This window comes from Macaca mulatta, chromosome 3, assembly GCF_049350105.2.
Source record: "Macaca mulatta isolate MMU2019108-1 chromosome 3, T2T-MMU8v2.0, whole genome shotgun sequence".
NCBI lineage: Eukaryota > Metazoa > Chordata > Mammalia > Primates > Cercopithecidae > Macaca > Macaca mulatta.
Window position 1 is genome coordinate 4929377 of NC_133408.1, and position 17311 is coordinate 4946687.

The 17311-nt window shown below is 49.4% G+C and overlaps 1 protein-coding gene across 27 annotated transcripts in view; it reads right to left on the reverse strand.

The window, feature by feature from the left end:
- Positions 1-17311, reverse strand: part of SLC37A1 (solute carrier family 37 member 1) — an 82819-nt gene that overhangs the window by 20604 nt on the left and 44904 nt on the right. For 18 of the 27 annotated variants that reach the window (XR_013414806.1, XR_013414810.1, XR_013414807.1 and 15 more), the window contains 3 exons: positions 14444-14481; positions 6862-6942; positions 1539-1670 (listed from right to left, as the gene is read on the reverse strand). Coding sequence is in view for 18 of the 27 variants with exons in the window: in XM_015132817.3 (XP_014988303.2) it covers positions 1539-1670; positions 6862-6942; positions 14444-14481 (251 nt within the window). In the remaining 9 variants the exon portion in view is untranslated. Of the gene's footprint in view, positions 1-1538; positions 1683-6861; positions 6943-14443; positions 14482-17311 lie in introns of all 27 variants that reach the window. The other 9 variants (XR_013414804.1, XR_013414803.1, XM_077995571.1 and 6 more) reach the window with 1 other exon arrangement.

Sequence of the window (17311 nt, forward strand, 5' to 3'; positions counted from 1 at the left end):
GGCTGGGACGTTCTTCTCTGGCTGAACACCGGCCCACGGTCTGCCTCTGCAGACCCAGTTTCTCCTGGGCACTGGAATACTTTCTGTTCTGAAGTCCAGGTTCTCCCCAGTCTTTAATTTCTGTGATATGATTTTGAGGTCTGGGTTGCACTGCTTGTGCTTCCAGCCCTGACCTGCTGAGGGGCCTCGGGCCTATGCCCTGACCCTCTGCCTTTCTCTAGGTCGTGTCAGCAAGTGAGAGCTGTGTGTGCTCCGTGGTGCTCTGGCTGTCAGTGCTGGAGGGCACGGCCTGGACAGTTCCCCCGGACAGCCTGCCCAGCCCACACGGCAGGGTCTGGTCTCCCTCCCGTGCCCCTGCTCTCGGCTCTCTGCCCCCATCGGAAGAACACAGCCTCTCCACACCCTGCGCACGGCTCCTTAGATTCTCTGCTGAGGGAGTCCATGAATGTAATAAAAACTGAAAAAGCAGCAAGAAATCTTACAGTGCCCGTCCCGCTCATCTGCTCCAAGTTAGCTCATCCTCAAGACTGATCACCCACTGTGGGGCACGGTGGCGCCCTTCTAGTCTGGAGGCAACGCCAGCAGTATAAGCGAGGACCAGCCCGGTCCAGATTCTGACTCCAAGGCTTCTCTCGCCTGTGCTGCTTGTTCTTCCCTTGGTCCCTGCATCCTCCCTCTCACTCTTGTAATCCTCTGTTCACCACGCACAGGCAATCAGACCATGGGCTGTGGCACTGAAGGCATTTTTTTTTTTTTTGAGACAGAGCCTCACTCTGTCGCCCAGGCTGGAGTGCAGTGGTGTGATCTTGGCTCACAACCTCCACCTCCTGGGTTCAAGCGATTCTCCTGTCTCAGCCTCCCAAGTAGCTGGGATTACAGGCGCCTGCCACCATGCCTGGCTAATTTTTGTGTTTTTAGTAGATACGGGGTTTTGCCATGTTGACCAGCCTGGTTTTGAATTCCTGACCTCAGTTGATCCACCTGCCTCGGCCTCCCGAAGTGCTGGAATGACAGTGCCCGGCCCAAAGGCACTTGAAAGGGAAAGAGAATCCAGCCAGGCTTGTGAAGGCCACGGCACGGCACTCAGTGACAGCACCTCCCATGGGCTCACGCTCAAGGCCTGTGGGAGGGCAAGTGTACCGGGGAGGGCCGGGCCACAGGGGCCAGGTGGCACAGTAGTCAGGGCCTCAGTTCCCCAACCTGTCATGTGGGGAGGCCCAGGGCGCCAGGCTTTCCGTTTTTCCAGTGAAGGCAGGGAGCCCCATTTTTCTATGAACCTTCTGAATTTCTAAATGAAGAAAACGAATTTCAAAAAAAAATTTCAACATGGTATGAGGCAAACCAAGTATCACTGCAGACATATTCAGTCCTGAAGCTACCAGTGTGCAGCGTCCGGCTTCGGCTACGGATTCGAATCCCCGGGTTCCATAACCACAGATCTCTTTGTAAGCTTAATCATCAACTGACCAGACTTCCCACAGCCAGCGCAGCAGCCCTTTCTGAAACTTCTGAAACTCCTCCTGGGCACGTTTACTTACTGGAATTTTCAAGGCTCCTGTGAAGCTGATGGCGGCTGTGCCACTCCCGCCGTCCCCGGGGAGAATGACGACATGGTTTGGATGGATGGAGCCCTTCCCATCTGACAGCAGCAGGCACTGCATCTCGGGGTCCTGGAGGCAAATCCATTGGGAACAAAAGGGAAAGGTGTTACCAGCTGGGCAGTCTGGGTGAAGTGGGGCCACGCTTCCTAATGACGAGGGTGCCTGGCGGCTCTCTCTTCCACTGCCTTGGAGACATCCTGGGTGACATTCTCACGTGGCCACTGCGTTACAATGATTAGCATTCATGCATTTTCATGAACAGCTAGGTACACAGATCCTCGGAACCAGAAATTCTAGGAATCTATTTGCAAAAAATAATTTGAAAAGTAAGAAAATACGTATAAAGTAAAATGGATGTCACATCATTGAGAAAAATTAGAAAATTCAAATACATCCATACGAATGACATCTTGCAAAAAAAAAAAGGTTGGGAGATTTTAATGACAGGAAAATGCTTATGACACATTAAATAACACATCATTCAAACCTGCATGTCATTATAACCTCAAATAATGTTTAAATATCTACATATATAACTAGGCAACTATAGGATCTATTTCTAGAAAGAAAGCAGCTAAAATCTAAGCCAACAATGCTTGTCACTGAGTGGTAGAATTACGTGTAATTTTTATCAAAATGCTAATAAGAAATTCTTTACATGATCGTGTATTTTTTAGGAGCTCACAATGGCCATATATGACCAGAAACATTATTTTAAAATACACCCATTCTGATATTTATGAATTCTGATCGTCTAGATGTCTCTAAAGGACAAAGTATACATTCATTAAAGCAAAGAAGAGTGATCCCCAACCTAGAGTGGGATTTCAAGTCAGAGCAAGGATAACATAAAAATAATCTTAGCCTGGGCCACACAGTAGGACCTCATCTCTAGGGAAAAAAAATAGTGGAATGTGGTGGTATGCGCTTATAGTCCTAACTGCTCTGGAGGCTGAGGCAGGAGGATCACTTGAGCCCAGGAGGTTGAGGCTGCAGTGAGCTGCGATTGTGAGGCTGTACTTCAGCCTGGGCAAGACCCTGTCTCAAAAAAGAATGAAAATAAAATAAAAATGTTCTTCATGAATGAACTATGAGGTTCAAGGTCTTACAAAGAAATGCATCTCAGACCTTTCATAAAATCAAACAGCCTTGTGGTACTTATCTCACTATAACCTGTTTTAAGTTGGACTAAAAATGTAGTTTAATTAAAAAAAAAAAAAAGAAAGAAAATCGTAATGTATTCCACATTCCCCTGTCCCTTGATATTTATAATTTTCTTCCAGTGGAAAAAAGAAATTTGGAAACCGGGTGGCAGGTGGGACTGAGTGCAGCCCAGTGTGGGCACCCAGCGGGTGGCCTCGGGGGCAGCTCAGTATCTACGTTCCCCCAGGAAGCCCGGCTTCACGGCTAGGACTCTGGCATGGAGAGCGGGTCTCTGATGAAGATACTCACATGTGGCCACATAGTCAGGTGCTCTGGAATGAAGATGACAAGCCTGAGTGCAAATGCCTAACATGCTTCCGATGATAATTCCATCATGGCATGCGAAAACGAAGAATGGCGACTGAACTTCAGAATAAACTTTTCTCTCATGAGTTCTGCTAATCGTCCAGTTTAGGAAACTGAATCAGTAATGCTCTACTGTGGCTAAACACTGGAATGTTCTGTGGGGGGCTTTGAGAAGCCCCGAATTCCCCCAGCCCAGCTGAAGCAGTCCCTGGGGCAGCCCCAGGCGAGTTCCACTCATAGCAAGCTGAGGGCTACAGGACTTCACAGGCTGTTCTGTAGGAAACAGGCTAAGCAGTGGGTGAAATGCAACCAGCTGGAGAAAAGTCAAGTGGAAAGAGGCCGCTTAGGCAGGAGAAGCGCACCCTCTGACCCACACCGAAGTGACTGCAGGTCGACACAGAAGATCTACCTGGCCTCAGGTAGGACCCAGATGCACAAGGGCCACCCACGGCCCTTGCAGGATTTGTGAAGTGCTCCAGGGTCCACTTGCTGGGCTGGTTTAAAGCCACAGACACAGACCCTCTGCTCCTTATCTAAGCAGCCAGGAGCCCCCTAGACAGACAGAAGGCTCTGTTTCTGCTGAGAGTAGGCCCTGTGCTCACACCCACTCATCTTAAACAGGACTTGCAGCCACCACGCCCCAGTTGCTTACTTCTGGAGGAGATGGGAAAGACAGTGTGGGGCCATGGCTGGTTTTCCAAAACAAACAGGGGGGCTGCTGCTGCCTCCTCCTTACATAGCAAACAAGAAGCCACCGGGGGGACCAAGACAAGGCTGGAGGCCAAGAGGCACCTCTGCCTCTAAACAAGCAGTTTCCAGTCTGTGTCCCAAGAGCCCCAGATGGGATCTGTGGAGCCCCTGGTGGGTGTGGGGGCTTCTGTGGCCAGTGCACGCCACGCTTAGGGCTTACACTTTCAAAGAGAAAAGGGCTCCCTCTACTAAAACACACACATACACACGCACAACAAAAATCCACACAGATGCACGTGGGGGGACTGTGTAATAATGACCGCTGTATCTAAAAATGCTAAGCTCACCCCGCTACCTGATGCTGTCCGCAGCTTCCCTTAGGAAAGGCCATCGCAGAGAGATTTGTGGAGTTCCCACTTGGCGTGCAAAGTACGCGGTGGAGTCACATTCAACCTCCAAATACCCACTCCACGCTCATGCTGTGTTTGGTGGGCCCAAAAGTTCTTGAGCCACAGTCAATCAGAAGGATCCTCAGAGATGTCAAGGAGGAAAAGTGACAAGTGACTACAGGGACGGCAAGTGCAACCACCCCTAAAACAATCCTCTAAAATGCCCATGGGGACTTGTGGGCTTGCCACATGGCCAAGTGACAGCAGAGCCTCATTCTCTTTCCCACATTTGCTCCCCACCCCGCAGCTTTCTTTACACGTCTCTTCACGAGGCCACTGAGAAAGTGCCTGCCATGTGACATAATTTAGCAGCTGTCTGAAAAGGAGTGGAGGTCAGGGGCCCAGTGGTCACTGTGGGAAAGGGGACATCCAGGGTGTCCAGCCAAACTCGCGGGGCACTCTCCCCACTGACCCTGACCCAAATGCAACGGCAGGCCTGCCGAAAGGGGGCGCCACGCAAGCGCGGCCAGCACGTGCCCGGTCGTGGTCATCTGAAGCATCACCCTCAGCCTGAAACAAGGCCTGCCAGTGCCTTTACTTATGTAACTGGCTCCTTGACAGCAAGTTCGTAAACAGCCTTTCTTAGAAGGGCCCGGAAAAGGAAAGAGAGAAGCTATACTCAGAAGCCAGGGCTAGTTTTATGGGTCAGTTACTACACCAGAAGAAAGGGCCTGTGGTCTTGATTCAGAGCAGGTGGCCAGCTTCAGTATCATCAGAGAGGGGCCACAGTCTTTTGGACACTGATTAGGACATGATTTGTTTAACTGTGAATTCAGAAGTACAGATTTTAAAGCATTTTGGTTGAATTAGTCACTGCCTGCGATCTCCTTAAAATCCAAGAACCCAGATGCATGAGACATCATTTTTCCCTTTTCTAATATTTCAGCCACCACAAATAAATTTCCCCAGTCAATAAAAAAGTGAGACGCATGTTTAGTACATTAATCCTTTAAGCCATTTGATTTAAAAGGTAGGGAGAGCAGCCCCTCACACATGCCGGAGGGGGCCCTCTCCCAGAGGAGGCCCTGTGTCTGTAGAAGGTTAAACCTGATTTAGAGGCCGGGCGTGGTGGCTCACGCCTGTAATCCCAGCACTTTGGGAGGCCGAGGTGGGTGGATCACCTGAGGTCAGGAGTTCAAGACCAGCCTGGCTAACATGGTGAAACCCTGTCTCTACTAAAAAATATAAAATTCAGCCAGGGGTAGTGGTGGGTGCCTGTAATCCCAGCTACTTGGGAGGCTGAGGCAGGAGAATCGCTTGAACCCAGGAGGCGGAGGTTGCAGTGAGCCGAGATCGTGCCATTGCACTCCAGACTGGGTGACAGAGTAAGACCTTGTCTCAAAACAAAACAAAAAACCAAACCAAACCAAGACAAAACAAAACAAAAACTCTCATTTAGAAAGAGAACAGCTTATAACTTCAATGATTAAACTCAAATTTAAAATGCCTGCTGTGTCTTGGTGTGGTCAGCTAAGCAGTGGCAATGGGAGGAGCTTCTACAAGGATCGAGGATGGAAAGGGTAGGGGACAGGAGGCTCAGGTGCCAGCGGTGGGCAGAGCCTGCACTGAGGGCTCCCCACTACTGCAGAGGACAAGGCAGATTAACTTAGCATTTCTGTGGCCCGAATTCCTCATCTGTGACATGGGGGAAGGGGACATGCCTCTTTCTGTTACCTGCTTCTCCTTTACCTTTTCTTGGTCCCATGATGTCAGTTTTCTGTGTGCACCTCATGTGGCCAACCCACCATGCGCCCCTCACCCTGACACCCTCTGTGCTCAGGCACCTGCAGACTCTCCCTCCAGTCTGTCACAGCCAGGCACCTGCAGACTCTCCCTCCAGTCTGTCACAGCCAGACACCTGCAGACTCTCCCTCCAGTCTCTCACAGCCAGGCACCTGCAGACTCTCCCTCCAGTCTCTCATAGCCAGACACCTGCAGACTCTCCCTCCAGTCTCTCACAGCCAGACACCTGCAGACTCTCCCTCCAGTCTCTCACAGCCAGGCACCTGCAGACTCTCCCTCCAGTCTCTCACAGCCAGGCACCTGCAGACTCTCCCTCCAGTCTCTCACAGCCAGACACCTGCAGACTCTCCCTCCAGTCTCTCACAGCCAGACACCTGCAGACTCTCCCTCCAGTCTCTCACAGCCAGACACCTGCAGACTCTCCCTCCAGTCTGTCATAGCCAGACACCTGCAGACTCTCCCTCCAGTCTCTCACAGCTCTGTTCCAACACTGTCTGCCTAGGGAAGCCTACCCCAAGGCCAGCTGAAAATAGAGCCTGCTCAGCCTGTCTTCCTTGTACTTGGCACCTCTTGGGGGACATCTCTGCTTGCTTTCCGTCTGCACCAGCACCACCCCCCACACCTGGAATAGTGCCTGGGACATTGAAAGCTGCGGAGCTGCTGAATGAATGAATCGGTTAAGTGTAAAATCCAAAGAAAGCCAATAAGGGCAAACTCAAATTTTACTGAAGAAATTCAATGAGACCTAATTTTTTTAAGACCTGGATGTTTGTGACACACGTCACATAGGCAGAGGGACAGAGAGAGCTGACGAGGCTCAAAGGAGTTTTCCTGCAGCTCCGACATTCTAGGAAGTGTGTGTGACTTACCAGAGGCCTGTTCTTTTCGGTCTTCAAGATTTGCTTCTGGAGTCTCAATCTGTTTGTACCATTCTCAGAGCCTTTTGAGTGCTGGGGAAAAAAAAGTTTCATTAGAGCAATACTGATTGAACAGTTAGAAATTAAACCTGGCTTTACTGTAGCAAGGATACTTACTATTGTCCCAAAAAAGCTACCAAGAGGACATAAGACAACTGATTTAAACAGAGTAATGGTTGGTCTCAACACTCCAGACTCTCAGATAATAGAATGTGAAAATCAAATCCTTTCTTGAAGAAAGGGCTAAGACAGAGGTGTAACCAAATGTAAAAATATCCATTAACTTTTCTTAATGAGTGTGAGATTGTTTCAACGGTTTTGAAATGAAAAGGCACAGAACCATCTTTCCGTTTAACACGTGAGGAACACCTGCCCTCCCTAGGCCAGCCGATTGCTTCTGCAGGAAGAAAACCCTCCCTACGGAAGGAGAGTGTGGAAGCCCAGAATGTGCTCCACAGCCCCAGAATGCGCACCTGCCGCTAGCAGGTAGGGGTGTGGAAGGACTCGCTGAGAGCGCCAAACCTCAAAATCATTTCCAAATTATCTCCTGTTACCAAGTGAAAAGTGAAGAAATGAAGGCAGTTTCTTGGGCACTAGAATAAACGTACCATTTCCTAATCATTATTTCTGTAGGGCTCTATGTAGAACCCCTTTTGAAGATAATTAATGGTATAAAAATAATTGTTGAAATTCTCTAATGGTAAAATTTCATTTTCTTTAAGAAATAGTCTAAGCAAACTTCCTTTAAAATAAGGAATTAGTCTGTACTTAGAAAGATGTTATTCAATCACTCTAGTACAAATTATAACAAAACAATTTCTAAGGCCTAGAGAGGCCCAGGCGATTTAGATTTCTGGCACTAGTGCTGGATCCATTTGAGAAGAAAAAACCACCAGGCTCGCACGCCACCTGTGAGATCTGCAAGTAGAGATCTGTGAGGCCTCCAAACGGCGGGAAACACGGGGAAGACAGAGCATGGGTTAAACTTCGTTCAGATGGACAGTTAGATCCCACCCTTTACATTTCGAGGCATTTCCCCTGAAAAGGTTTTTGAAGGTTAAGAAAAACTACTGATCTTATTACCTGAAAATGTAACAAACTATCTTTAAAAATACATTTGTTTTGTGCTCAGATGGAGCGCAAAGCCTGCCAGGCTAGGGGTGATGATCTGGCCGGTTCATCCTCCGACCGTTCCAGGCAGAAGCAGAGATGGGCTCCTGCTCCCCAGCATTTGGGCTCCCCGCAGCGTGCAGAGGCCGCCAGCATTACCTGGGCCCTCTTCTTTCTGCTTTTCAGCCAGGAACGTGGGTGCTCAGGCAAAGCCTATCTTACAATTCCTTTTCAGTTTGATGTGGTCAGCTAAGCAGAAATAATGTTAGGAAATGCTAGGAAGTCTCCTGAAAGGGAAGGGGCCTGTCCCTAATTTCCTTTCCCTCCTTCCTCCCGGCTGGAATACAGATGTAATGGCTAGAGCTCCAGCAGCCACGGACCAATCATTCACTCATTCATTCAACAAATAACTATTAAGCATCAACTCTGTGCCAGGCACTGTTCTAATTGGTTGGAATATATCACCTTTGGCATGAAGCCATGCACAGGGGAAGAACGAAAAGACAAGAGGTGTCTGTGTCCCTGACACTGAACACACACACCCCACATCATCCTGGGCTGGCTCTCTCTAGATTTCTTGAATAGAATAGAGAAATACCTTCCAATCTCGTTTTAGTCACTGCCTGTGGGCTTTTCTATTGCTTGCTGCTGAACACAACCCCAACTAATATGAAGATATTAATAAAAAGCATTAATTTTGGCACAACTGATACAGGGTTTTGGACCCAATGAGGTCCTAGATTAGGGCACAAAATAGATATCCTAAACCTAAGTAACCTAGAAATCAAATATAAATCAAAAGAGCAAGTCCCCATGGCTCTTCAATAGCACAGGGCAGAAGCATCAAGAGACACATTCTTATTAGCACCCTCAGACTCAAGGCAAATGGTAAAGAATTGAATACTCTCTTTCATATTAATTGTGATTCATTTGAAACAAAAACTAATTAGAAAAATCAAATCTGGATCCGATCAAGGTTTCCAGTTTACAGGAGATACAGGGGATAGAGGAAAACGTGAAACACACCCCAGGCACAAGGTCAGCAAAGCCTCAAATGTGGGAAGCTTGGCAGAAAAAAATGACCATTTTTTATTTTGACAAAAATAATTCAAAGGAGAATAACACCAAACCAAAAAACCAAACATTGAGGTCTTATAAATTAGAAGAGGCTTAAGAGGCATATTAAATTCACCAATCACAAGAAGTGGACCTTGCCTAGGCCTTGCTTTAAACACGGTGCAAAATCATTTATGAGACAATCAGCAGATCTGACCACTGAGTAGTTGTGTGATAACAGAAAGGATTTAGATTTAAAAAATTTATAATAGCATTGTTGAGACAGAATTCACATACTGTACCATTCACTTATTTAATGTTCACAATTCAGTGGTTTTTAATCCAGAGTTTTGCAACCATCACTACAATTTGAGAACATTTTCATCACCTTAAAAAAACCCCATACCTATTAGCAGTCATCCTCCCTTTCTTCCCACCCTAGTGCCTGACAACCACTCATCTCCTTTCTGTCTCTAGGTTTGCCTATTCTGGACATTTCATATGAATGAAATAATATAATATGTGACCTTTTGTGACTGGTTTCTTCTGCTTAGCATCATGTTTTTTGATGCTATTGTAAATGAAATGGCCTTAGTTTCATCTTTGGATTGTTGATTGCTAGTTTATAGAAATACAACTGATTTTTGTATACTGCTCTTGTTTCCTGCAACCTTGCTAACTTGTTAATTCACTCTAACCATTTTTTTTTGAGGACTCCTTATGATTTTCTGTATAAAAGATCATGTCATCTGCAAAGAGAAGTAGTCTTACTTCTTGTCCAATCTGCATGCCATTTATCCTTTTCTTGCCTAACTGTCCTGCCTGCAGTACGATGGTAAATAGACGTGGCAAGAGCAGGCCTCCTCGTCTTGCTCCTGATCTTGGGGGAAAGCACCCGCTTCACCATTAAGCTCCGGGGTGTGGGTTTCATTAGATGCCTTTTGTCAGGTTCAGGAAGTTGCTTTCTGTTCCTAGTTTGTTGAGTGTTTTCACATAAAAGGGTGTTGGATTTTGTCCAATGTTTTTCCTGCTTATACTGAGATGATCATGCAGCTTTTGTCCTTTATCCATCAATATGGAGTATTACATTAACATTACTTGTTAAACCAACTGTGTATTCCTGGGATAAATCCCACTTGATTATGGTACATAATCCTTTTGTAGGTGGCTGAATTCAGGTTGCTGGCATTGAGTTTTGCATCTACACTCATAAAAGATACTGGTGTACAGTTTTCTTAAGAGGTTTTAGTCTTTTGTTATTACGATAACACCTCGTAGAATGAATTAGGAAGTTTCCCCCTACTTTTATTTTTTGAAAAAGTTTGTGAGCAGTTAGTATTAACTCTTCTTTCAACGTTTGGCAGAATTTACTAGTAAAGCCATCTGGTCCTGGGCTTTTCTTTGAGTGAAATTTTTAAATTAACAATTCAACTTCTTTACTTGTTTTAGATCTATTCAGATTTCCTCTCTCTCTTGAGTCAGTTTTGGTAGTTTCTGTCCTTCTATGAATTTTTCTGTCTATTCTAAGTTTTCTAATTTGTTGGCATATAGTTCCCTCATAATCTATTTCATTTCGGTAAAGGTGGCAGAAATGCCACCTTTCCTGGTCCTGATTTTGGTTATTTGAGTCTTCCTTTATCCTTGGTCAGTCTAGGTGCAGAATGATCAATTTTGTTGATCTTTCCAAAGAACCAACTTTCGGTTTCATTGATTTTTTTTCTACTATTTTTCTATTCTTTGCCATTGGTTTTTAAGTGTGATAATGGTATATCACATTTTGTTTCACATAAAAGGGTCCTTATATTTTGGAAACATACTGAAGTAGTCAGAGACAAAATATTAACATGATTGCTATTTGCTTGCAAAATACATCAGCAAGAGGTGGGAAGGGGCAGTATTAGAAGGGGCGTTTGAATCAGATTGGCCAACTGTTGGAAACCTGGGTGATGGGGTACAGAGGGGTTCATTATACTGTTATTTTTACCTTTTTATATGTTTAAAGTCTCCATAACAAAAACTTTGAAATATTGGAAAAAATTAGAACTTTATCCTAAGAATAACACTTCCACATGGGAACTTCCCAGAACAAGTCAGCATATCTGAAATCTCTTACAAATGCATTTTGCGCCCATTTGTGATAAAGGGAAGATACTACAGAAGGACAGCAGCTATTGGGACATTGGCCAAACTGCCCTCAGCTCCCTCAGGAAGGCCTGTGACAAGGGTCTTGTCAGTGTCCTGCACAGAGCAGGTAACATTCCTGCAGGAAAAAGAACTTTGGGGCTGTCTGCAGAAGCTAATGAAATATCCCCAGGTATCAGTCATCTCGCCCTCTGCGACCAGCCAACACGGAAAGGAAGGAGGACGAGAAGCTGTTTCTCTGGACCACCTGCCCCATGGCACGTCGGGGACACCTGGGCACCATGGGATCTCAGTGAACTGCTCGGAGAGGATTTGAACAAAAAGAATGAAACACAGGCTTCAGCCCCAAACTCATACACACAAAAGAGCAGAAGCAAAGCCCCTCGCTTAGATCTCAGTGAACTGCTTGAAGAGGATTTGAACGGGGAGAATGAAACACAGGCTTCAGCCCCAAACTCGTACATACAAGGAGCAGAAGCAAGGCCTCTCGCTTAGATGTGTTCTCATATTCCTAAAAGCTGTGTGTGAGGAAGACCCACCCCTCCCCCAAACCCCCTGCACGCCTGCTTCCTATTCTCAGGCCTGGCTGCCCCTGGTGGGAAAAGCTCTTCTTAGAGGGCAGAAGATGTTCCAGGGCGGAAGGTGTGTGCTGAAGTTCTCGCCAGTCTCGAGACGGGTGATCCAGGCAGCTTTAAGCTACTTCACAGCACAACTGTACAAGCTTGGAAATTGAAATTCATGCTCGTGGCAGGAACACGGCTTTTAAAAACATTTTAAAATATCAACTATAGTTTTAAAAACATCATATGGTGTTTGACCTTCCTGAAGGCACTGGTTTGCAACTTTCATTTTGTTTCTTTGTTTTTGTCATCAAGTATCAGAACCCTTCTTTCCGTATGAATCATACCCAGGAGCCCGATGTATTAAAAGACAGAAAGAGGACTCTGGCTCCCTCTCCTGCACGAGGCCCGGTGGTGCTCCGGGCGCCGGGACCCAGAGATGATCCAGGCCGGAGGGGCTCACACCTTTCTGTGAGGGTGAGATCGACCAGATGAACTGGTGAGGATTTCACATGGGGTGACATGGAGCCACTGGACTGTGTCATGCAGGGGCTGATGTGCTCTGACGTCTGTTTCAAGACAGTCTCTGCAAGTGAGGTGTGAAGAAGAGATTCTGGGGAGCAAAGTGCATCGTTCTAGGAAGCTGATGAGCAGTGGCTCGGGGGAGAGCTGATGGTGGAGACGGGGACGAGGGTGTGATGAGCAGTGGCTCGGGGGAGAGCTGACGGTGGAGACGGGGACCAGGGTGTGATGAGCAGTGGCTCGGGGAAGAGCTGACGGTGGAGACGGGGACGAGGGTGTGATGAGCAGTGGCTCGGGGGAGAGCTGACGGTGGTGATGGGGACCAGGGTGTGATGAGCAGTGGCTCGGGGGAGAGCTGACGGTGGAGACGGGGACCAGGGTGTGATGAGCAGTGGCTCGGAGGAGAGCTGACGGTGGAGATGGGGACCAGGGTGTGATGAGCAGTGGCTCGGGGGAGAGCTGACGGTGGTGATGGGGACCAGGGTGTGATGAGCAGTGGCTCGGGGGAGAGCTGACGGTGGAGACGGGGACGAGGGTGTGATGAGCAGTGGCTCGGGGGAGAGCTGACGGTGGTGATGGGGACCAGGGTGTGATGAGCAGTGGCTCGGGGGAGAGCTGACGGTGGAGATAGGGGCCCGGGTGTGATGGGCAGTGGCTTGGGGGAGAGCTGACGGTGGAGACGGGGACCAGGGTGTGATGAGCAGTGGCTCGGGGGAGAGCTGATGGTGGTGATGGGGACCAGGGTGGTAGAGGTGGAGGAGGTGAGTGTGTTTCCATTCCACACCCCCTCACAGAGCAGAACTGACAGAACATGGCCAAGGATGGGGTGCGGGGCTGAAGGGGCATTGGGCTGGCTTCTTGGGTCTGGCCTGTCCACAGGGTGGACAGCAGCTTCCTGACTGAGACGGGGGATGCTGGGGGATCGGTGTGTTCAGAGGTAAAATCAAGAGATCTCTGGTCGTGTTGTCTGAAGGACACCCAGACATCTCCGTGGGAAGGTTGAGTGGCGGTGAAATCTCAGATTGTGGAGTTCAGGGGAGGGGTCACTCTGGGGACAGCATGGGGACTTGACATCAACGCACCTGGGGGCGCTAAAAAGCCCGGGTGCACGCTCCTGCAGTGAGTGGGCAGACAAGGAGAGAGGAGGCCATGAAGCAGCCTGGGGGCACCCCCACATCTGGGGTCTGACACTCGGCACAGATGTGACTAGCATGTTAGCCCTGGGAGGGGAGCCTTTCCCAGAGGGAGGGAAGCATCAGGTCAGATGCAGGTGACAGGTCCAGCAGGGTGAGGCCGGAGAGCTGACCTCCCCATGTGGCCAGGTGATGCTGCTGGGACCTGGATGGGCTGTTACCATGGGGTGGCGGTGGCCTGCAGAGAGCAGGGATGTCATGCCAGTGGAGATGGGGACTGGGGCAGCTGGGAGCAGGCATGAGAGCCAGAGGGACTTCCTTCCAAGACAGCCATCAGTACTACATGAGTGTGCCAGGAATGATATTTGGGGCAGGGGGTGTGTCTGCAGGAGACAAGCCCTGGGCCATGAGAGGGACGGGACTGGTACCACGGGAGGGCTGGCCTTAGCCAGGTGGGAAAGTGGCCAGTGGTGACTTGCTGTGGGCAGAGGCAGCTAGGGCAGGGCTCGTCCACGGCAGCTGACACGATTAGCAATCTTGCCTGCAGGGCCTACGCTGGCTGAGCTGGGCAAGGGTATAGAAGGGAAGGAATGGCGTGCTGGGCAGACCTCTCAGCCACCTGAGATGTGTAGCCACCAACTTAAGTGATGGCAGCCAGCTGACACATGCATTTCTCCTCAGTCACGCTGAGGCCCCCGGGGAAACCAGGAGGTCTCCACCCCTCAGGAGGCCTGGCCAGGACCCAGCCTTTGGTTTCCCTTAGCATGAAGCCCTCCATCTGGATGGCATCGAACCTCTTGTTTGGGTTTTGTTGATAAGGTTATTATCAGCAAAACCCAGAAGAGAATATTCTCTATTCCTAGAACTGCCAATATTTCGAGGGTGGGACTTCTGTCTACCCTGTGTGTTTCTGTCTGACACCACAAAGGCAGGAGCAGGCTGGGGAAGTGGTCAGAACACTTGGCGAACTGCACACTGTTCTAGAAGAGGACAAGAAAATAGGGTCCTTACCGTCAGCAGGGTGGAGGAGCACCTGACGTCCTTCGGATCTGAAAGAGTAAACATGAGTCCAGGCTGAGCAGGTCCACCACCATGGCAATGCCAAGTAAGCTACGGGACCCCAGGGCAGGGCAACACGGGAGCACCGGTGGTGAAACTGGACCGTATGCAGGATTCACGTTAAATGAGTGGATTTGAGCTGCTCGTGCCACAAAAACAAGAGCGGGCAGCTGTGAGTTGCGATGGCTATGTTAACTTGCTTCGCTTTACTAGTGACCTTTTTACTATCTCTATGTATCTGTAACACCATGTTATATACCTTAAATATACACAATAAAATTTAATAAAACACAAGATGCCATCTGATACCTTTACTAAATTGGCATTCATTTCAGAAAAAAGCCATTGCCATAGCATGGCAGGTGAGGGCAAGGGCACAGCTTGGCTGGCCCACCAGCAACCCCACATATGCCCTGCCTGTCCTCAGTCACCCGGCCTGGCAGCCCACTTGTGTGCAAGGTGGGTACGGCAGATCACCGCCAGCCAATGCCAACACTGTGAACACGAACACTGCTTTAAATATGGAAAATACTTCCCAGCGTGGCCAATAATCACAAGCAGAGCATGCAGACGCCGTGTGGACAAGCCCATGATTCACATTCAGAGGACAAGCCCCATAAGGAAAGCAAAACCAGGAAAAGCACAGCAGGGGAACGAGGCTGGAAGAATGTCTGTAATGAGGTACTTCATGTTATGAAATTCATTAGAAATAAAAATGAGTGGAGATAAAACATCTATCTTGATATGGAACAAACATCTTTATGTCAACACCAGGAAGGGAGGAAACTTGAAAAGGAGCAGAACCAGAAGTGAGGCTTCAGCTTGTCCTTTACAGACGCCAGCAACCTGCCCTGAGCAAGGTGGGAACCCAGAGTCAGACCCCAGGGCTCTAGGTGCCGCGGGAAACCAGCCCTACTGCTTCTCGCTCCATCTCTGCAGCCCCCCTGACTACCCAGCACCTTTATCACCTTGGATGAAACTGGTTACTGGCTTGCAACCCGAACTGAGCTCCAGGGCTGCAGGCTTCCCACGGCCAAGTCCATTCCCACACAACACAGGGGGACGTCATGGAGAGGCATGCAGCCGCCGAGCACACTCCTGCTGGCCTCGAGGCCCTGCCCATGCCATAGGGCCAGGTGGGTCTGCACCCAGAGGTCCGCGGCTGGCTGCGGGGTATGCTGCCCTCCTGTCCTGGGCACAGCCCACAGGGCGAGGCCACTGACCAAGGACACGTGGTCGGCATGCTGGGCAGTCCCAATGGTCCACCTGTGATGTGCGGTCACCAATTTAAAGGACATCAGCCAACTCACCCCATTTGTATCCACTCACAGCGTGATGCCCCCAGGGGCAAGCCAGGGGGTCCCCCTGATATGGCTCTTCCAGGACTTTCACCTTGAGGGACTTGAGCACACATGTCCCTTGGCTGGGACACATCTGAGAACAGCTTCATAAAGGAGACTTAGAGAGGCCTGAGAAGGGAGCAAGGGATGCCCCGACCTTTGGAGCTCACCCTGAGCAGGAGACAGGAGTGAAGGCATAGCAGAGAAAGCCATATCCTCTGTTGATCGCAAGAATGGCGCATCTGATGCCTTTAGTACCGACCCAGGGTCGGTGATTCGGGACCAGGAGGGGCAGAAACAAACCAAGGGGTGCTTGATGTTTTCTCCCTATCTGCGAAGAGCTCCCGTTCTCAGACTCAGCATCCAGCCACTGTTGTCACAGCTGGGTCTCATCATTCAGACACAGTGTACCTCCCAGGCACGAGGGGAAAGAGTGTCAGACAGATTCCCTGGGCACGAGGTTCTGGTAGCTTGGTTTTGTTTGGCTAGAGATGAAGCATGCAGCCCTCCTGTAGGTGAGCGGGCCTGTGGCCAGAGAGGACCCAGCGACAGGGGGCATCTGGCTCATTGCTATCTGCCCAAGTTGGATCAGGGAGGCTTATTCACAAGAGCCGAGCTCTCTCCGCTTACAGAGACAAGCATCAACACAGCGCCCTGAATGCCTGGAGCGGGCGCTGAGGTCCCGGCCATTGAGCAAGCTCCTTTCCCTTCCACACGTCCTCTTCTCCCCAGAGCCAGCCCATTTCCAGTTGAGGAAGAGAATAGAAGGCTCCGTGGACTCTACCCTCAGGCAGGAGACAGCCAGGGGCCCCTGTGCGCTAACAGAGAGGCACATTATTCTCTGAGTGGCTGGTGTCTCAAACACCTGGACAGCAGGGGCACAGAACTCCAGGTTCTAGGAATCAGAGCGGAAAACCAGTGGCGGAAACGGCCTTTCTCAGAACTGCAGTGACACACCAGCCAGAGCTGAAAGCCACAAGTTGGCCCACTGGTGAGGGAGCCAGAGCCCCACCCATCCCACAAGGTCCCTGCTCAGGCTGTCCAGGGTGTGGCCAAAGGCTTACTCAGCCTCTGCAGAAGGGGGGAAAGGGGAGCTGAGTGCAGCCCGGGGCCCCTACTTTCTGCTCACAGCAATGGGTGTGTGTCTGAACATTCCTCATCTGAATGTTTATTTCCATTTTCACCAACAGAGAAGCATGAGGTGAGAGTCTCCGAACTCGCAGAGCGGCCGGATGATGGTTATCTTAAAAATTAAAAGGTTAGCTTTTGCAAGACACAAAAAGTGAGCAACTAAATGGAATATGGATTAACTTCTGCATGCAGAGTTGAAGTGATACGCAATGCCCGGCATGGCTGCAGGGAGCTGGCTCTGAGTGTCCCTACCGGGCAGGCAGCAGGAGGGAGCTGTCTCCTGCCGTATGGTTTCACGGTGCTTTAAACTCAATCGAAGAACTAAGGGTTGAGTACAGCTTATCAGAGT